This window comes from Amphiura filiformis, chromosome 8 (assembly GCF_039555335.1).
Source record: "Amphiura filiformis chromosome 8, Afil_fr2py, whole genome shotgun sequence".
Taxonomy (NCBI): Eukaryota; Metazoa; Echinodermata; class Ophiuroidea; order Amphilepidida; family Amphiuridae; genus Amphiura; species Amphiura filiformis.
This window is the reverse complement of record NC_092635.1, coordinates 9,448,439-9,468,926: the sequence shown is the minus strand read 5'-3', so window position 1 is coordinate 9,468,926 and position 20,488 is coordinate 9,448,439. Positions and strand designations below refer to the sequence as shown.

Below are 20,488 nucleotides of genomic sequence, written 5' to 3'. Positions count from 1 at the left end.
TTTGTTATATTCCCTCATCAATTTAGGCCTACCCCTATTCTACTAAACCTTGTGTTTATCCCTATCAAACTCCACTCCAATCAACAAGACAAAAGTAATATCATTTTTACTCTGCAGGAAAAATGACAGAAGGGTGACCAACCATTGACTACATACACGTCAATCAAGACAGTCTACTCGAAACTGACCAATAGGAATCGATTTGTTGACATCGATGGGCCGGGTCGATCACTTATCGCTCATTCATCACGTAATTTCTTGTTAATTTGTCATCACTGTCATTGCTTATTAGCGCGTTACACCTGATGTCACTTGTTCCACTACAGATTTCACAGTGACACTGCTATCTGTGCTTCAGTCAACTACTGAGTTCTTTTGACACTTTTGAGCAGTTTACACCTGTTTTTCTCAGTTTCTGTAGTAACTGAACTACACAACAACAACAACACCTTGCGCCTTTTCTTGATAACATTTTTGTCAGAAAAGGAAACAACACCTTGAGTTGATAGTGTCGCGAACAAGTCCATCGCGATGCCTTCGCAAGAGCCAACCGATCTCGCACCTCAACAGGATGCTACTGGCGATAATTTCTCAATCCATAAGTTATTATCGGTTAACGGTAACAATTCAACAGCAGGTGATATAGTACTTGGTCCCAAAACAAGCGATCGTAGCAACGGTGAAACCAGAGAATCTGAAGAAAACGGACTCCATCAATCTCCATACAAACCACAGCAAGATAATGGATACTTTGAAGCTCATCAGAACCAAATGCAGAACATACAGAATGCAGACTTTGAACCCCCTGCAAGTTACCCTCACCCACGTTTTCCAGTGCTTCCTCAATCCCAGCAGCACCCTGGGATCCCCATACCGACACATTTTTCAACCCCTCTTCGGGACCCTCCAGCAGCTCATAATCATCACCAATCTCCCTACAACATGGATCTGAACTCTGTTGGAAACCCATCTCGCCACCATCAAAACCTACCTGCAGGAGACCAGCATGCAGATATGCCACACCATGAAGATTCTATACAGCAAGATCAGTATGAACATCTAGATGGTGGAATGCCAGCAGCACCAAACATGATCTCTCCTCCACACGGCAAAGCAGCTGTGTATCTATGTAACAGAGAATTGTGGACCAAGTTTCATCAGCATCAGACAGAAATGATCATTACAAAACAAGGAAGGTATGTTAAATTTTTCTTTTACATTTGTACCTTGTTAACATTGTTGATAGTGTTACCCGTGTATTTGTTCAAGATGCGTCTCATCATCATGGTAGACCTGCTATAAGAAATCAATTTGTCATTATAAAAAATCAATTCGTCATAAAATAAATCTTTTAGAATACTAAAACCATGCAACACTGCTCTTTAACATACCCCATCCATTAACCTAACGGTGATACTGAGTTTTAAAAGAACCTGTTTTTAGCGTTCAACTCCAGTACAACTTTATAGTGAGTCACATGTGTTTAATGTTCTATGTACAGCAATGTATAGGCATTGGGATAAATTTTCATTTCAAAATAGTAAGTAGCCTCGGTATTAATTTTGAATATTCAGTTTGTACCCAGCAAACACAAAAATGTTTATGTTGAAAACGTTTATTCAAAACGTTCTTATAACATTTATATGTCGGGTTACGATAATGAAAACGTTTTTAAAAGGTTATTGTAAGATATTGTGGACAAACATTTTTACAAAATATTTTTTCAACACTTAGATAACATACTGTTCAGAATGTTTTTGCAGCAAGTTTTCAAAAATGATTATTGATGCACTTAAAAATATGGATTCAAATATCATAATTTACCTGGAATTCATAATTATTTTCGACTAGTAACACGCATTTTGTAAACATAAATTGAAATGTGTTGCACTTGCACGTCAACTTTAATGACACGTTTAAATAAAGACAAGCTGTCATTATTTAATTCCAAAGTAACCTCAAGTCAATCAGTCTTTATTTCAGTGACGTATATTTCATTACACATCTTTCCACACCAATTAGCACACGAGTTTCGTAACGGAAGGACAGGGAGGGCCACCAAAAATCTTAGTCGGAAATTTGTATTTTCCTCAGACCTAATTGTTACACTCCGAGGTCATTCACCTCTGACCATTGGAGTGGTCAGTAAAGTCCAGCTATTCCCACGATGTAGGGCGCTGTACATAGGGGTCAAGTTCAATTAAAAATCGATGCGGTACCCTGTGTAACTCAAGTAGGCGGTCGTGACGAAGAGACGTCAAGTGCCGCCTAATTGGACTAAGTGGAGATGAATCATGGCGCTGCCTTTACGTATTGATTTATTTCGGATACCCTTTTTTCAGATCATGTCATCTTTTGCTTGGAAGTACTAAAAATACACTTAACTTAAATGATGTGCTAATAGTTTATGGGGGTTTCTTTAAAGTTAACTTGTTTGTTAAACATGTCTATCAAAATTATGACGCAATAAAATGTCAAGCAGAATGAAGTCCCCCACTGCTATTCCAGGACTCTAAATCTGAACACATATTTGGTGTATAAAAAAAGTAACCCAAAAAACATTTATTTATTTATTTATTTTTTGTTGAAGAAACGTTTGGCCTTTGAGTTGTTTCTCACCAAACACTGCATATTTGTTCATACCGCCTAATAGGCGGTATGAAATTTTACTCCTACATGTATAGGAGTAAAATTTCACTCGAGAGGGTTTGACTTTCAGGCTACATTAAGGGTATATTTAAGAAATGGGAAAGCAACATTGCGCAGTATATTTTGTGGGACATGAGAGCACATCAGACATATCGAATTGCATTTGAATACGAGGAATGTCGTTCTAATATCAAATCATTTTGATTTTTTAAAATTCGCAATATAATACAAATTTTATGGCAAATTATTAAAATTTGATATTTTTGATATTTCAGTCCTCGAAGTAAACTTTACAAATCTAATGATATGTACTTAAGGGGTGGTGTATGAACGTTTACCCACAATTTGTTGTGGGACATGAGAGCACATCAGACATATCAAATTGCATTCTGAATTGAGAATACGAAGGGTCAAAATTTTCCATTTTAATAATTTGTCATAAAATTTGTATTATTATTCAAAAATCTAAATTATTTGGTATCAGAAGGACATTACTCGTATTCAGAATTCAATTCGATATGTTTGATGTGCTCTCATGTCCCACAAAAATTCTGTCGAAACGTTCATACCAGAGCCCTTAAAGTGTATGTAGCCGGGACGAAAAGCCGACCATCAACTGAAAATGTTGACCTTTCATATTGAAGATACATGTATACATTTTTATTTTAAAAAAAACCTACATTTTTTTGGTGTTTTGGGAAAAAAATCTATATCTTCAATACGAAAGGTCAACATTTTCATAAGATGGACTGCTTTTCATCCCAGCTACATACCCCCGGCTACATACAAGTACATAATTAGATATATACAATTTACTTCGAGGACTGTTAATTTCAAAAATTATTTATTTTTAATCATTTGCCATAAAATGTCCATTATATCGCGAATTTCAAAGAATCAAAATTATATGACATCAGAGAAGGGCATTCCTCGTATTCAAAATGCAATTCGATATGTCTGATGTGCTCTCAGGTCCGTGAAAACGTCGCTATCCGAGCCCTTAAGCGATGCAATTTAAATCCTAAAATTCAAAATACACCATGACTTGCTATTATGCTGATTATCATTGATCATGGAAAAATGTAAATTTAGAATAATATATCACAGTCGTCATATTTAGTACTAAATTTAGACAATTAACTGTCTCAAACGATTTTGTAATAACTACATTGTAATGCTAATAGTACACCAACCCACTCAATTATTATTAGTATTACCATGATTACTGGGTCTAGGCCTACGTCATTTAATTACAACCATGCCTCTTCATTTCAATATCGGTGATATTTTTGGTATCATACGTTCACAGAGATTTGTTGTCAAGATACTCAGTAGTCAAAATGTCAGAACATTTTTTTTAATTTTTTTATTTCGTTAGTTTCGGAGACAAGGTAGTCCGGATTTATCATGACTACCCGAGCTGGTGAATTGTTCAAAATGTATAACATGATTTATCACAGAAACTTCTAAAATGGAGAGTTAATTTCTTTCAAGTTTTCCTTATTTTTTACTCATACAAGTTATATTTGATCTAAAACAGTACCAACTGACCAGCAGGAGAACTTTGAATGGATCATAAAAAAGATTCAATCAGTGTAAACATGGTAAACAACCAAGGAAATAAATGTCAAAAACTGTTTACTATGTACAGCAACATCCAAAATTTAGGTTTAAAAAGACAATACAACAGACATTTCGGGATTGCAGTGCTAGTTGGTAGGCCTACTGTAGTGCTACTTATTTTTACCCTGAGACATACCTGTAGTAAAAGGGATGTTTTTTTATGCCCCCGAAAAGTCAGTTGTTTTGTCTTTTCGCCAGCTAAGAGCTGGCTATTTAATTCGGAGATCGTCTTTGTTTGCTAAAGAGATTACAGGGTAGGGGTCCTACTAGCATTGGTTTGAATTACTTTGCGGACCTTTTTATGGTGAAAATATAATGTAAGGCCTACTATTTGATTTGTAAGAAAAAGAAAGTATGTTTTGCCGTTTCAACGAATGAAAACGAGTGAGAATTTCAAAAGTTATGGTTTGAAGGAAATATGACATTAAAAGTTATATGTCAGGCCTATAATAGTTACCACAGCATATCAACGAAAGAAAATTATAGTATCCTTGTTATCAGGCGTTCTTAGATTTACATTTGCAGACCTCCTGTAGACCAACACAGCATGATATGTGAGTGTATTGATAACATAATTAAAACCTTGATGGATATAAAAGTCAAAGTAAAAAAATCCTATCCTGTATCGTTTTATGGATAAAAATGATTTTAAAATGTCTTGAATGAAATAATTGATATCTTAAACATCAGTTTTGTCTTTTCAATGGGAAAAATGCGATGCTATTTCAGGGCCTATCTATGATATGGGCATAATTTATAGCCTACATGTAGGCCTATTGAACAATATACCCCCATTTGACATGTATTATAAATAGGTAGGTAAACAAATGAATTAGGCCTATTGTATTATTTTATCAATAAATAAAATGACACATAACTAAAGTGAATCCAACTTTTTTTTATTTTATCATGTTGATTATTAAATAATTATTATGGTATTCAAAAAAATGATTGAAGAGAAAACACACAATGCAGACTATAGAATGGAGTAGGCAAGATGCCATTTTCATAGCTTCGCTGGAGTATCGGACTAACAATCAACACATTTAAAAAGTTAAAAAGATAAGATTGGAGTGAGTAATTAGTCTTTATACATTTTATAATGTGCTATAGTAAACTATACATTGCAAATTAATGTAAAATTAACCAAAAAAAAACTAAATTATATGAGTTAAGATTAAAAGGCAGAAAAGACAAAAAGTTTGCTGTTTCTGTGTGCATGTTCTCATCATTGATGGTTTGGTGGACTGTCATGAAACATGATGGATCCTAAAAAAGCGTGATCCTAAAAATGCTTCCACCCAAACTAATTACAAGACCTCTTCTACATTGAAGCTGGCTTTCCTTTTAAAGGGAATTTTTATTAAACCTAAATTTTGGATGTTGTACATATTAAACAGTTTTTGATCGAAAGATGAAGAAACTAAAACTAGTAGTACATGTAGTGCTGTTGAAAAATCTGGCATTCCAGGGGGGGGGGGGCACATCATAAAATTTGGTGGGTAGGCCTATGTTCCCCCGGAATTTTGAAGTGGTGGGTCTTTGGGAGCTGACGGCGCAAGGGGGTCTTTTGGAGCTGAACACCGGGCTGCGAACAGGTAAAAGGGGGACTGAGCTGCGAACAGTCAAAATTGATTGAAGAGTCCCTGATAAAACCAGAAATATATGAGGAATGAGCAAGTTTGGGGTCTTTTAGAGCTGAAATTATCAAAATCAAGAGTCTTTCGGAGCTCTATTTGGTAAATTTGGTTTTTTGGAGCCGCGGGGGAGAATGCCCGTATGGTCATTTGTGTTAAGTGCCCCCCCACCCGGGCCCAGGGGCTGGCATGTTTTAGGAAGTCCCTAAAAAAATCACAATCAATGAACTTGAAATTGACCGGTCAGTGTATTGATGCTGTTGCAAATAGGATTATAATGTCGGGCACATAAGCTATGTCTTCCGTTTCTCAGAACCTCTTCTTGCGTTAGTTTGGATTAATGTTTGGATTAGCCTGAATTGTTTACAATAATTATGTTTACTGTTTACATAATAGGTCTAAGTTACGTCATGCGTCTACTAATTATTGGGATTTAAATTTGAGTCTATCAAATGATATAATAATTGAACTATGATCCTAGTCTTTTCCTGTTTGTTGCCATGGTTAGGGAATCGGATATTAACGTTTACACAGTATTTTTGTGGGAGCTGAGAGTACACATCGAATTGCATTTCCTTCTGGGTTCTGATATCAAATAATTTTGATTTTTGATATTTAACAGTCGAAAAGAAAAAGAGCAAGGTACACCAACGTGGGGAAACAAGTAAAAAAACAACAGTACAAAGTGTACAGGTACCGGTAGGCCTACTGTTTTCCTGACAATTCTGTGGGCTCTGGAATTGGCCATAGATGGGAAACAAGTTAAATACAGATCTGTATTTAACTTGTTTTGACGTTAGAGTGGTATTTTACACCCCTGATAAATTTTGTGACCATTTTGCATTTTTCTAAAAAATAACTACACACTGGTAACAAAAGTTATGTATATTATATAGGGCAGGGCATCCAATTACTTCACTGAAATTTCAGTGATTCAAGACAAGTGGTTCATTATAATATGTTAAGAAATGAGGTACATTCTAGCGGTACCTCTTTTCTTATCGTAAATAACGTACACAATGTACCGCTTGTCTTGAGTCACTGAAATTCCAGTGTAGTAACTGGATTCCTTGCCCCTATAATATACATAACTATTGTTACCAGTGAGTTATCATTTTTGAGAAAAATGCAAAAATAGTCACAAATTTATCAAAGGGTGTAGTACCACCTTAAGTTGGCGTACCATGCTCTTGTTCGTATATTCATGCAAGGTACCCCCTTGTATCATTTATTGATCCTAGATGTGTTTTGTGTCCTCGTCCGTTGGATTCACCATTTATACCCACTTTTATCAACAGTCCTCTAGGCTACTTAAAGTGTATGTAGCTGGGATGAAAAGCTGACAATTAATTGAACATTTTGACCTTTTAAGATATACATTTTTCCCCAAAAGATAGGCGGTAGCATGACGTGATCTGGGGATTGAACCCCGAAGAATCAACCTTCTGATCAGAAACATTTGACATTATGCTTTAGTGCTCATATCCTTGCTTGCACCATAGATTTTAAATGCTTGCACAAGCTGTTTGAAAGTTCAAGCACTTAGTTTAAGAAAAACGGCTAACGATTGGAACATCTTTTTTACATTAGTATAATATTAATTACATTAATTTGCATGACTAACTTAATAATATTAATTAATAAGGCACGCACTTACAGGAAAACGTATTTCGTGCAAATTGGCCATTGCAATCAAAAGTTATAATTATAAGATGCAGGTTAGATGCCCCAGGCCACTCTAGTCCTAAGGTAGCCTAAGCATGTACCGTATAACCTCGTCTACAAGCATATTATATAGGTCTATAGTGTTTTTGATGAAAGCTAAATTAATATGAAACAACTGTAACTATGCAAATATATGCAATAGATCGGTGTTGCAATAGTATGCCTATTTGTTTGTATATGTGTGCATCGGTGTTTTATTTGCTCAAACTTCTTTGTTTATTGAATATCAAATAATATCTGGTGCTTTCCAATGCAATTGGTTCTCTTGAAATGATAAAACTTCTGCATAGTTATATTCTGTGTGACTACAAAATAGGTGCATGTTGAATTGGTCTTGTATAGAAACTGTATTCACGAACTTTTAATACCAGGCATGAGAATTTTCCTGCTTTTGCAGGATTTCCTGGGGTGTTATTTTCTGGTCAAAATGTCCGTACTTTCTTTTAATTTCAGCCCCTTTTTGGCCTTTTTAGTCTCATTTAACGCGCTTTCTCAGGTTTTTTCATGGATGATCATTCTCATGCCTGTGATACGGCATGTGTATATGGTAGTAATGTAATGTACCATTATTTTGTTTCACTCGTGAGAGTCAAAAGATGCCTAAAATTTGGCATCCCTATAGCCTCAACCGAATGTTATAATTACAAATCAAATAAAGGAATTATTTTATATCTCTATATCATTTTTTTCCAGACGGATGTTTCCTCAACTTATGTTTCGCCTAAGTGGTCTGGATCCAAATCTGCATTATAATGTATTTGTTGATATGACATTGGCTGATCCCAACCAGTGGAAGTTCCAAGCCGGAAAATGGGTTCCTTGTGGCCATGCTGATAACGTACCCAGAGGTAGGTGTCAATTTCAAAATGTAAGGTTTCCCGTAGGCCGTACAAATTTCGTTCTCGGAGCAGTATTGCCACATTTGATTTTTTTAATGAAATCCTATGAAACTCAACCTATAATTTTCGGATAACGTAATAATGTAACTTTCATATCTAACCTATTTTGAACTGATTTGACATTAAACAGTCGAAATTTCCGTAACTTTTTTTCAGCGTGTTTTTGGTACTTTTTGCCCAATTTCACGCGCATGTTCAGGTTTTTTTTAGTCTCATGCCTGATATACGCTTATGTATCTTGTATGTTTTATAAATGTAAGCCTATTTGTGATGTTTTTAACTATATATATATTACCAAAGGCACGCTGGTAAAATATCTCACTTAGCTTTGACGAAAGTTGACCACACATTGTTAGATGAATCAAAGCTGTATGTATTTGCCATGTCATTCAGCTTTTATTGGTTTGGTTTTGATAAATCTGAATCTCCATACAACTTGTTGTATAGGATTGTGACGATTTTAAACGTCGTATGCGTGTGTTCCCTGTACACACTTAATTGAATTACTATAGAAACACCCGAAAATTACTTCATTGAATGAAATAAAATGTGTAAATTTGTGGTATTGTCAATGTGTGTGCAAGTAGATGTTAGTTCAAAACAAGCAGTACATTTGAGGAAACAACAAAATCCCAAACAGCATAGATGTATTTCACTGAAAGACCGATCAATTAACACAGTCTACCAAAAATCCAAAGGTCTAACAAGTGGGTTAAAAGAAAGTCACATTTTGGCGATCAGTGCCACCGATCATGACTGTTGATCATCATTGAAATTCACTCACTTCCTATGTTCGGCCCATTTTTGATCTGCAAAGAAGTTACCGTGAAATTGGCTTTGAGATCGGATATTGATGTATAACTAGTTGGACCGACCAGTGTTGCCCGCTTGCCCCAAAAGTTCTCATCGTGGCGCAGGTTTTCAACACCAAAGAACGGAAGAAGGCGCCCAATTCCCATCATTTAACAGTCTTCCAGACTATACGTCGAAATTGGGCTCTCCCTCTAAAATTCTTTGTAATTTTTATGACTATAGCCTTAGTATATATTATTTGTTGTTTATTAAAAGTTTTGCAGGTTCTGCATTTAAATTTCGGGTTTAATATTAGGGTGGACTAAAAACAACGTTTCAATAACTTTCAAAAACATTTGAACAGTTGCTTGTCTTTGCAAAATAATGGTCAACAACGTTGCGGTTAATTGGGTCATAGCAACACTGGCCTGACCACTGGTCATACCTGGATAAGGGTTGAATCACCTTGCATGTACTTCCTGTTTATTGACTGTTTCCTTTTGTTTATCATTTTTATTGAACGTGATCGAGAACGATGCAGATCCTCGTGTTTAATTAAAATACCAACAATTACGAGAAGCTGTTGTTCCGAATAACAGAATAAAAAATTCATGCTATATAATTTATTTTACAATAATCTGGTCCTATTGACTTGGTTGTTATTTAGCTTTTTAATTTAGGTTTTCCATTTGATTACATGTTTTTTACTTGTTTTATCTTTTGCTTGCGCAGCCCTGTATTTGTTTGTTTTTAAATATTTTTCTTTGCTTAATATACTTGAATGATTGGTAATTTTATTTCTAATATTTATTTTAGGACCCACTTTTTTTATTCATTTATTTTTTGTTTGTATTAAATTTATTTTTACTCTATGTGTTTATTCATTTTACCTTTTTACTTTTTAATTGTTCAGTTAAGTTACTTATTTATATTTACTTTTTAATAAATAACTGACCAATCATTCAAATAAAGTAAAACTATTAGTAAAGTTTGTTTTTGAAATACAATTTTAACTGCAATGTTAAATAAAAACAAATGCAGGTATCCATTTTATTTTTGAAGAAAAAATATTGGGCTTAATATGACCTAATAAAAACAGATCATCAAACAGAAATAAACAAATAAAAACAACAAATAGAGTAACTAAAGCGAACAAAAATATAACCATGCACCGTTTGATACATGTATCAACATTTTCGGTTTAGTTGGCATGCTTGCACACAAACCTCAGAAAACTAATGCATCGGTCATTCAGTTTCGTAAACTCACTCAATGATCCCCGTTTTACTGACCCCCTTTGTTTTCCTGTCACCAAAAGACCTCCAGTTTTTCAAAAATGTTGGGAAATTTTCTGATAATCTCTCACTGAATGACCCTGTTTTTTTTTTCATTATTTTTCTTCAAAATTTACGAAAATTTTGTATCAAATTTGATATTTTGACTCATCATTTTTTCCCAGTCTCACTGAATGACCCCCCTTTTTTTTTTAAGATTTTCTCCCGTCTCACGGAAATACCCCTTTTTTGGGCCATCTCACTGAAAGACCCCCTTTTTGGTGTCTAACTCTCACCGAAAGTTTCGAACTGCAGTCCGCACATAAGTTATATTGTGCTATAGAATATCTATTCATGGTTCATGTCCATATCATTTAAGGTGTGAATTGCTTAATAATTCGATAAGTAAGGATGACAGAGTGACTTACCCATTTAATTGATTAAGTGAATGATTGATTAATTACTTGATTGATTGACTTGTTTTACAGCAACAAACATCTACTTACATCCTGACTCGCCCAACACTGGTGACCATTGGATGAAGCAAGACATAGTATTCAGCAAACTGAAATTAACAAACAACAAGGGCAAAGACAATGGCCATGTAAGTAGAATTATAATCTTTAATAAAATTTACCTACTTACACTGTTAAAAGGCGGACAATTTTTACCCAATGAAATATGTTTTGTTTTATACCATGTTAATTGATTTACCTATAGGCCTACTTACTTACTTACTTGCTCATTCACTCATTATTTATTTCACTATTACTTATTATTTACCTTTCAAGAAATAAACAAAGCGGTTTTTTCGTTATGATGTTTAGCATACAAATGATGTATTTTTTACAGAGATTTTTAATTGTTATTTATGTTTGTTCATTTTTACAGGTCATCTTACATTCCATGCATCAGTACCAACCACGTATTCATGTTTTAGAGCTAACTGAGAGAAGAACGCTACAGACACACAGCTTCCAGGAAACACAGTTTGTCGCTGTCACAGCTTACCAGAATACGGATGTAAGTTGAATAAATTGAAAATGATTGAAGTAAACACAGGCTTAAACAAAAGAATGATGGCCATTTATTGGAAGCTATATATATTGGAAGTTTGAAATTAAAACAATTTGTTTCAAATTAGCTTTAATTATATAGCTTGATACCAATTCGTAACAAACAATTGGCATAAGTTTGACCACAGGTTTTTCAAACAATACCACTCTCCATCTAACACCAATATCAACTAAGAACAGCAAAAGCCGAGAACCGCGAAAGCTGAGAACCGCGAAAGCCAAGATCCGCTCTAGTTAATTAATACGTTCTGGTTTAATTAACGGCGGCCTAATGATGGCATAATATTATACAAAATCGGTTGATAATGAATGATAATCTCCATAGCTTTGTATAACCTACTATTATTTCAGTTCTATAAACAAACAAAAGAAACGAATAAACAAATAAACATACTCTGAGATTGAGAAATAAGGGGCATTCTGCTACACAGGGGGTAAATCATGTAGCCTACTTTATAGACCACTTTACATAATTGTTTATCAACAAAGGTGAGGGATTGGTCTGTCGATATGCCCGAACGAACCGCTTCACTGTTCAATGGCTTTCTTGTAGGCCTACCATATGAAATGTGGTGGGAGATTTAAAATACACATGCCTGAGCATACTACGATGCGCACGCACACTGCAGGGCAAAGAACAATGGAAAGTACCATAATGCGTGCGCATACTGCCGGGCAATGACGTCACATGTTAAGTGGTCTATAGTCGTGTGGTTCTGTGACCACACGTGTGTGTGACCACATTAACTTTCCAGCAAACACAAAACTGTTTTTAAAAAGTAATAAACATGTTATCATGGTTATAGCCTCTCACGATTATTTGTTTTGGTCCAAACGTTTTAATGATATTAAAATGCTGGGGTTTATAAAGGATATGAAAACATTTTTATAACGTTTTATATGAAATACACTACAACATAAAAAATTAAGTCAGAATGTTGTTGGAAACTATTTTTTGGTCGATCCTTCATGTACTTATTTCGTGTAAGCTAATTCTAACCCTAAGCCTAATCCTAATCATAACCCTAATGCTAACCCCAATCCTAAGCCTAATCCTAATACTAACCCTAATCTTAACCTTAACCCTAACCCTAATTTCGTGTAAAATTACACGTATTTTTTGGCAAACATCTTTGCAAAAATTCTGTCAGCACTTACTTAATAACATTATGTTAGAATGTTTTGCAACAAGTTCTCAAACATGTTTTCGGAATATTATTAAATCGATGTATACCATGTACATTGTACATGTATGTATACCCTTCATAAAACCGAACATTTTACAAATATAGTGTTTTGCTGGGTTAAGACCCATCTACATGACTTTTCAATGAATTAGTATTGCAACATATCTGTGATTCTCGTAATTTATTTTGTGAAATGCAAGGAAGCGCAAACATGTAACTTATGAAGTTACGGGCTACCAAAGATTGTCCCTACCTGGGCAAAGTCACAAATAATATGAATAAACTTGCCATGATAATGATACATGTCTATATGGGCGCCAGGCGCCACATTTTCACAGTTTCACCAATTTCCGTTTTTTTTCAATCATTGCAGATAACACAACTCAAGATAGATCATAACCCATTTGCCAAAGGCTTCCGTGATAACTACGACAAGTAAGTAAAGAAACTGCTTCCGCATACTTTCATTGTAATGTTATATAACCAGGTGAATTCCCGGGGTGAATTCCTGGTCTGTAAATATGTATCTCTTAATCAATCAATCAATCAATCAACCAACCTATCAGTCAGTCAACCAATCAATTATTATAGTTAATCAATGTAAGCAAGCAAGTGATCAAATACATCAAGTAAGCAAACAATCAACGATGTTAATGTAGTAAAACCCAAAATGTTATTGTAGATTATGGCAGAATTAAGTATTTTCAGTTTTCAATATACAAGGTAAGAATTCGAGTATGCTTCTCAGTTTGAACATATTTGAGTCTCCCAAAATAAAAGTCAGGCTTCTATTGATCAGCGTTTTGTTGTCTTTTTCAGTCTTTCAGCCCGAGACCGAATGTTGGTGAATCAGACCAGACACCCACCAAGTGTCATGATGAATGGTTGCGGACCAATTCCAGTAAGAGGCGCTGATATGAGACATCCAAGCCAACTACCTCCTTTTAATCCTACACTAGGAGGACATCCACCGCTTCTGAACGGTGGTAGAGACATTGTTCCAGCACATCATCAAAACCATCTACCAAACGGGCACAATATTGAGAGACTCACACCACCAAATGGAGACAATTTCATTAGACCCATTGCCATCCATCCTGCACAAAGTTCGTCACCACTCAATGGCAACCAATCACCGAGCTCGTACTATTACCAGAATGGCAATAATGACGACGGTACCAACGGAATGATGATGAACAACGGTATTTCCTATTCTCCGCAAGGTACGCCCCCGATGCACTTGCCTCCGCATTCAGATCATAGCATGATAAGCAAGAATGGAGATCAGCAAGTCGGTAGTATTTGGTTAGATACCCCTACATCCAATTGTTCAAGTGACGACGGTACATCAGAAAATGCTTGTAAACGACAACGAGTCTCCCCAATCAGTTCAGGAGGTTCTTCACCGCTGATCAATTCTTCAGGAATGAGCGAAAGCCTTCAGACATCTGGAGATAGTGCTATGAATGTGTCGCCCACCTACCACTATCCAGGTTATATGCCACAGAATCAACATCATCAAGTGGCGATGCCAGATTTTCCATACTATGGTGACTTTATCCAGCCAGCCCAGGCACATGCATCGATGCCGGGAAGCTACCAACATATGCAAGGTCAGTCAACTCAGGCGTACAATGGCGTAAGTGCAAATGGACATGAATATCTTGAAAACTCAAAGTTAAGACAAGAAATATAGTTAATGATATGGCTTCTTTGGCTGTGCCAAATTGGTGTATTATTCACTGCAAGCATCAAGAAGACGATATAGGTGTCCAAAGGTGTTCACATTACAAAATACACTGTAATAAAAAGTATTCACATTTCTAATCTTTTTCAAGACTGATCTGTAACATTTACGTGTATGTACAGTTGTACATAATTTATAGCGATGTTTTACCAACTTTCAAACATATCGTGTGGTATTGCATGATCAAGCATTTGAAGAAAGTTATTTTTGGTACTTGTAAGTATAATTCTTGTAAGTTGTAGCTGTACATTATTCTGTTGACCAGTTGTAATAATGTTATAAAATACTTTTAAACATTCCATGTAAAGAAATGATGTACAAAAAAAGTGAATTGGAGAAAACAAAATTAATGTTCTTTTAATTATGAAAGAAAAACATTAGTCAAACATGTTAATAGCCTTCTATGTTTATAAACAAATAAATATCCTGTACAATTATAGATCAATGGTAGAGGAATGTCATTTTTAAATGCAGCATATTGTGTACTCTTTGCTGATTCTTGAAACAAGCTACAATCAAAGAAAAAACTAGTTGATATACGCTTTGAAAATGTTGGAACTCTCTGCACGTTCAGTGATATAGTATAACTCACAAGTAAGTACTCTACAAGATTCCTATTGGGCCGCCTGCACAGGTACACCGTCGACATACTGTGCAGTATACCAGGGGAGTACCAGTGCAGATACTGCCATTAATGGGTCCTGTGCAGTTGCAGCATTGGTACTACTAAGTACTTTGTGTGCACCAGTCAGATACTTTGGCGACGGTGTACCTGTGCAGGCGGCCACAATAAGAATCTTGTAGTGATACAAAATCGAGTTGAGAAGTAAAATCCTGCCCTCTGTCCCCTTCAATCAATGTTGGAGAGCCAAATGCCAAAGTGCTTTCGTCAACATTGAATTGGGGGATCGACTGGTGGCGATTTACATTTAGTGTGCCCAACATTTTCCTTGATTGTACAATGTAGTCCAGCTCGCCTGATGCGTCATAATGTAGCAACTTGGTGCTGTTGCTTTTTTATTTCAAAACTTCCGATAACCTAACCTACCTACACCAGTATGTACACATTATTAACCTCATTGACAAATGATGTAAAAATTTACTCAAGACCATGATGTGTTCACTATCATGACATTTTGTTTCTACCGATTATATAAGGATATGTTATTTGTGTCAGTACTGTAAGTTATCTTGCCTTGAAATTGCCTTGAAATAGAAACATTTCAAAAAGGTGCACAAAGAAATGTTTTATTCACCTTGTATTAAGTCTCAGGTTAATATAAACTGTAGTATTAGAAAAACGAAATAAACGTGTAAATAAGTATACATAATGTTATGTATGTACAAACATTTAAAAGACGCAAAAGAAATGCAATTCGCCTGCGAACTGAGGAAGGTGGGCATATATAAAGTGATAAGTAAGTTTGATATTGATGTACAAAATGTTTTTCAATGTGATGCATTTTCAGTGTTAAAATTAGTTTCAAAACCTCCCAGGATGGAGACCATACCTTTATACCATACCTTGTCGTACTCTTAACAAGAGCATAAAGATTCCACAATGTGAATGCCTATAATGAAAACAACATAAGGCTAAAGATAGTATTTACTATGTCGGAAATACTGAAAAAAGAATAGACTATGTAACCGGTTGTCAAAAATTCAAAATAGCTCGTATAAACAGGGCCTTATTGTTTAGAGCAGGATCGTCACGATCGTGCATAAAACTACATATTATGAGCACTCGTCGATTATTTATGTATATATTAAACAAGAGTAAGACGTGCAGGGACTGAAATGATATGCGAATATTTGCCCAATACACATTCCTCAAAAATTCAAAGCAAAAACGAAGCAAAATCTATAATACAATGTAAAACCATAGATTTGGGTAAAACACATTAATGCAAATATGCAAGGCGAATTCGAAGGTCGACTTGTCATTTTTTTAGGGTCTTATATACTGTTACCCAGCAAACACAAAAACGTTTTTAAAACGTTTTAAATTAATAAGTTATATTTTGGGTTTTGGTTTAGGTAAAAACGTTTTAATAACATTAAAATGTCGGGTTATATAAAGGTCATGAAATCGTTTGAAACGTTTTGTATGAAAACACACTACAACAATATTTTTAAAATGTTTTCGAAATGTCATTGTAAACTATTTTTGCAAACATTTTTGGCCAAATATTTTGTCAACACTTAAATAACATTATGGTAAAATATTTGAACCTAGCAAACACAGAAATGTTCTTAAAATGTTTTTTTACAAAACGTTTTAATAACATTTAAATGTCGGGTTATATAAAGGTCGTGAAAACATTTTAAAAACGTTATTGTAAATATTTTGGGCAAACATGTTTTGCAAAATATTTTTTCAACTCCAAAATAACATTCTGTTTAGAATGATTTGTACCAAGTTTTCAAAAATGTTTTTGGAATGTTATTAAAACGTTTTTATACCCTTTATATAACCCGACATTTAAATGTTTTCTGTAAAACATTTGTGTTTGCTGTGCAGTAAATTACCAACAAATGTTATTTAATGTTATGAACACGTTTTATACCATTCATGTACCCTTTATATAACCCGACATTTAAACGTTTTCTGACATCCTTTTATAACCTTTTGCGAATGATGTCGAAAACGTTTTGTGTTTGCTGGGTAATTACCTCAAAGTCAAAAGAGTTGCACTCAATTTAGGAAATTACACATTTGTTATATGCTGGTCTTAAGACTGACTCACTGGTATGATGGGAAGGAATGATTAATTAATTATATGCTGTGATACCATAATGCCGGATACATTGGAAGAATTGGATCTTGATGTTAATGGTGCTGGTCACGGAAAGCACAAACGTGTGTAAACATTATAGATTTAAGGTTATGTGATGTTTTATACATGATTTCGATACTTAAATTATTTGATTTCATTTGTGTTTGCTTTTTGTTCTTATTTACTATTTGTGATTTATATAATAAGATTATTTGCTTTTTGTTTTGTGAAGACATTACAACTCAAACGAGAGATAAAATTAAAAATTGTGAAAATGTCACATTTTGTTCAAACAAGTAGTGTTCCTTTGTTCTTTTATATTGTTGTCCGCTGAATTGGGAGTGCTACATCCGAGGTGCATTTTAGTCAGTTTCAGGGCGCAAAAGAATTAAAACGAAAAAGTGTATTTCGTTTTCTTCCTTGGGTTAATTCTCAACCAATTTCAACAAATGAGGTCTACAATCTGAGCTAAGGGGTAGGCCTACAGCTATTGGCTGTTGCTTAAATTTTGACATAGTTGTCTTTGTTTAGGATATACAGGGGTGAACATAACTGGTACCTTAATTCTTTTGCACACTGTTTTCCATTTACCCAACTTCTGAGATTCATAATATACTTTCATCTTCTCAAAACCAAATGTTATTTACTGACCTGGTTTTGACAAGATGACAGTGTATTATGAGTTTCTACAAACCTAAAATGAGCCTCTTCAAGAATAATTATCAGATTATTGACGTAAATGTAGAGGCCCCACGTTCTCGTCTTTTTCTAATAGCGTTTTTGGTAAGTGCTATATTGATGTATTAAAGCCATATTAAAACATTTGCGGAGGAGAACGCCCTCAAAAAAACTGCGCAGCTCCGGAAGACCCCTGAATTTGGTCAAAACAGCGCTGAAATCCCTCTGATTTTGATAATGACAGCTCTAAAAAGACCCCTAAATTGCACATTCTTCACATTTCTGTTTTTAGGCGATTTTCAACCATAAAGTCAAGAAAGGCCCTTAATCTATACTGCGCCAATAAAGTATCCTTACACTTGGAAAAATAATCACAATTTCAAAACTGAACAATATTGGGGTAAATTTGTTTTTTAATAGATGCACTATCTAATCCTGCACATTATGACACCACATTGAATCCAATGCGACCTCAAGAAGTAAAGTTACAAGCAATTGAATAGACGAAGGTCCAGTTTTAAAAGTGATTATTTTCAAGAAGTTGAACGAAGGACAACCCGTTTTTGAGTGGAAAACAATCGGAAAATGAAAGAAAGTACATTTTCTTAAGGCAATATTCACTCTTTTGAGAGTATACAGATTTCTATATATTTTCAATCCTTTTAGAGTTAAAAAATTCCACTCAAAAAGGGGTTGTCCTCACTCTTTCACTCCTTTTCCCCACTTTTTCTTTTGAGAGCCCTAACCAACCCTAGCCCTAACCATGAGAACTGGGTTTTCTGAGTGGCGGGTTGTCTGAATAGAGGGTGTGATTCGATTCTGCAAAGGGCCCGTTCAACTTACCAGCCTTCTGATTAACGGGTCTTCTGGTTACAGCGGGTCATTTTAAATGAAAGAAAACAAGCCCGAAAATCAGAATTCTGAATAGCGGACCATCTGGGTGACGGGTTTTCGGAATAGTGAGCCTTCTGAGAAACGGGTCTTCTGAATGACGGTAGCCCCACTATGTACACTGTCAGATCCAAATATCCACCATCTCCGAATTCTGGGAGAACATACCCACCAAAAAATTGATGACGTGCATGCACCCTCAACGCTCTTTCTGTATAAGGAATAAAAAAAGATTAAACTAACAAAGAGACATGTACTCGCGTGTGAACAGGAGTCATCCCCCGAGATCTGGGAAAAGGTGCTATAGAAAATCTGAAATTTATTAATTTATTTATTTTGTCTCCATTACATAATTATATCTTTCATTACACTACGGTTGAGTGCGTAGCATCATAGAGCTGTGTGAGATTCTAGCTGGAAAATAGGCCTCTGTGATTGGTTTGTCTAAAAACCTCAAGCGTTCCCTTCATCCAATCAGAATTTTTTTATATCGAACGAAAGCTAACACATCCCCCTAAAAACACTTTTATTCATAATTAGGTCAACAGATAACGCAATTCAATGTTTATAGCAAGACAAATGTGGTAAATTTTGAAAACGACCTTTCCAAGCACGATTTTTGACCAAAATGTAGGTTTTAAAAGTCAAAACCTCAAGTGTTCCTTACAAAAAAATTGATGATGTGCCCCCTCCAAGCACGCTCTTTCTGAATAAGGACCACAATAAAAAAGGATTAAATTAACAAAGAAACATGTGCTCACGTGTGAACAGGAGTCATCCCTTTAAAGGGATTTGCTTTCTGTTTTAAAAGCAAGAACTATCATATACTAGTAGAAGTGCACGTTGAATATATTGTATTGGGGTATAGCTCAGTGGTAGAGCATTCGACTGCAGATCGAGAGGTCCCTGGTTCAAATCCGGGTGCCCCCTCAGTTAATTTTTTCACTTGTGTAGGTTTTTTAATGTTCAATTTGCAGGAAACACCCTTCTCCCATGCAGGACATTCTGCGAAGCCCAGTTGTTTTTTGAAAACAATGATGTCGCCCGTGTTATGAGACAATAGATATGCACGACAGCGGCTAAAAACAATACATTTATTCTCATACTTAAACACTTCAATTCAAATAAAAATAGCGTAAGTAGGCCTATACCAAATTTTAATCAAATTAAATTAAATCTTACATTTTTCATGATTACCCAGCTGGGCTTGAAATCGATCAGTCCCGCTGTTGATATGCGCCTCCATTTGGTTCTAAGCGATTAGGCCTACGTGTTTAAGAATGAAGTATGTAAGTATGAATTCCTGATTTTCATTGCATTTTTTAAAATATTTAATCGCTTTCGTGTACTATATACTGCATTATTTTGTTTTATAATTGTATGAGGACCTCAGTAAAGAAAGATTAAACTATGAACAAAAGACATGTGCATAGTGCACTTACGTCCACGGCGAATTCACCGTGACCTTTCCAGCCATAAACCCGCTTATTGAAGATTCAACCGATATATGCAGTACTAAACCATTATATAGTA

At 35.2% G+C, this 20,488-nt stretch overlaps 1 protein-coding gene and 1 non-coding gene across 2 annotated transcripts; both read left to right on the top strand.

Annotated features, from left to right (window-relative positions):
- Positions 1 to 271: 271 nt before the first annotated feature.
- LOC140158465 (T-box protein 1-like) lies at positions 272 to 14,558 on the top strand. The gene is made up of 6 exons (XM_072181559.1): positions 272 to 1,196; positions 8,328 to 8,482; positions 11,088 to 11,203; positions 11,491 to 11,622; positions 13,236 to 13,297; positions 13,682 to 14,558. Exons 1-6 carry the CDS (start codon positions 532 to 534, stop codon positions 14,556 to 14,558), a joined length of 2,007 nt encoding a protein of 668 aa, XP_072037660.1. The 5' UTR covers positions 272 to 531.
- A 5,255-nt stretch (positions 14,559 to 19,813) lies between these two features.
- Positions 19,814 to 19,885, top strand: Trnac-gca (transfer RNA cysteine (anticodon GCA)). The gene has a single exon. It is a non-coding gene; the product is annotated as a tRNA-Cys (tRNA).
- Positions 19,886 to 20,488: the final 603 nt, after the last annotated feature.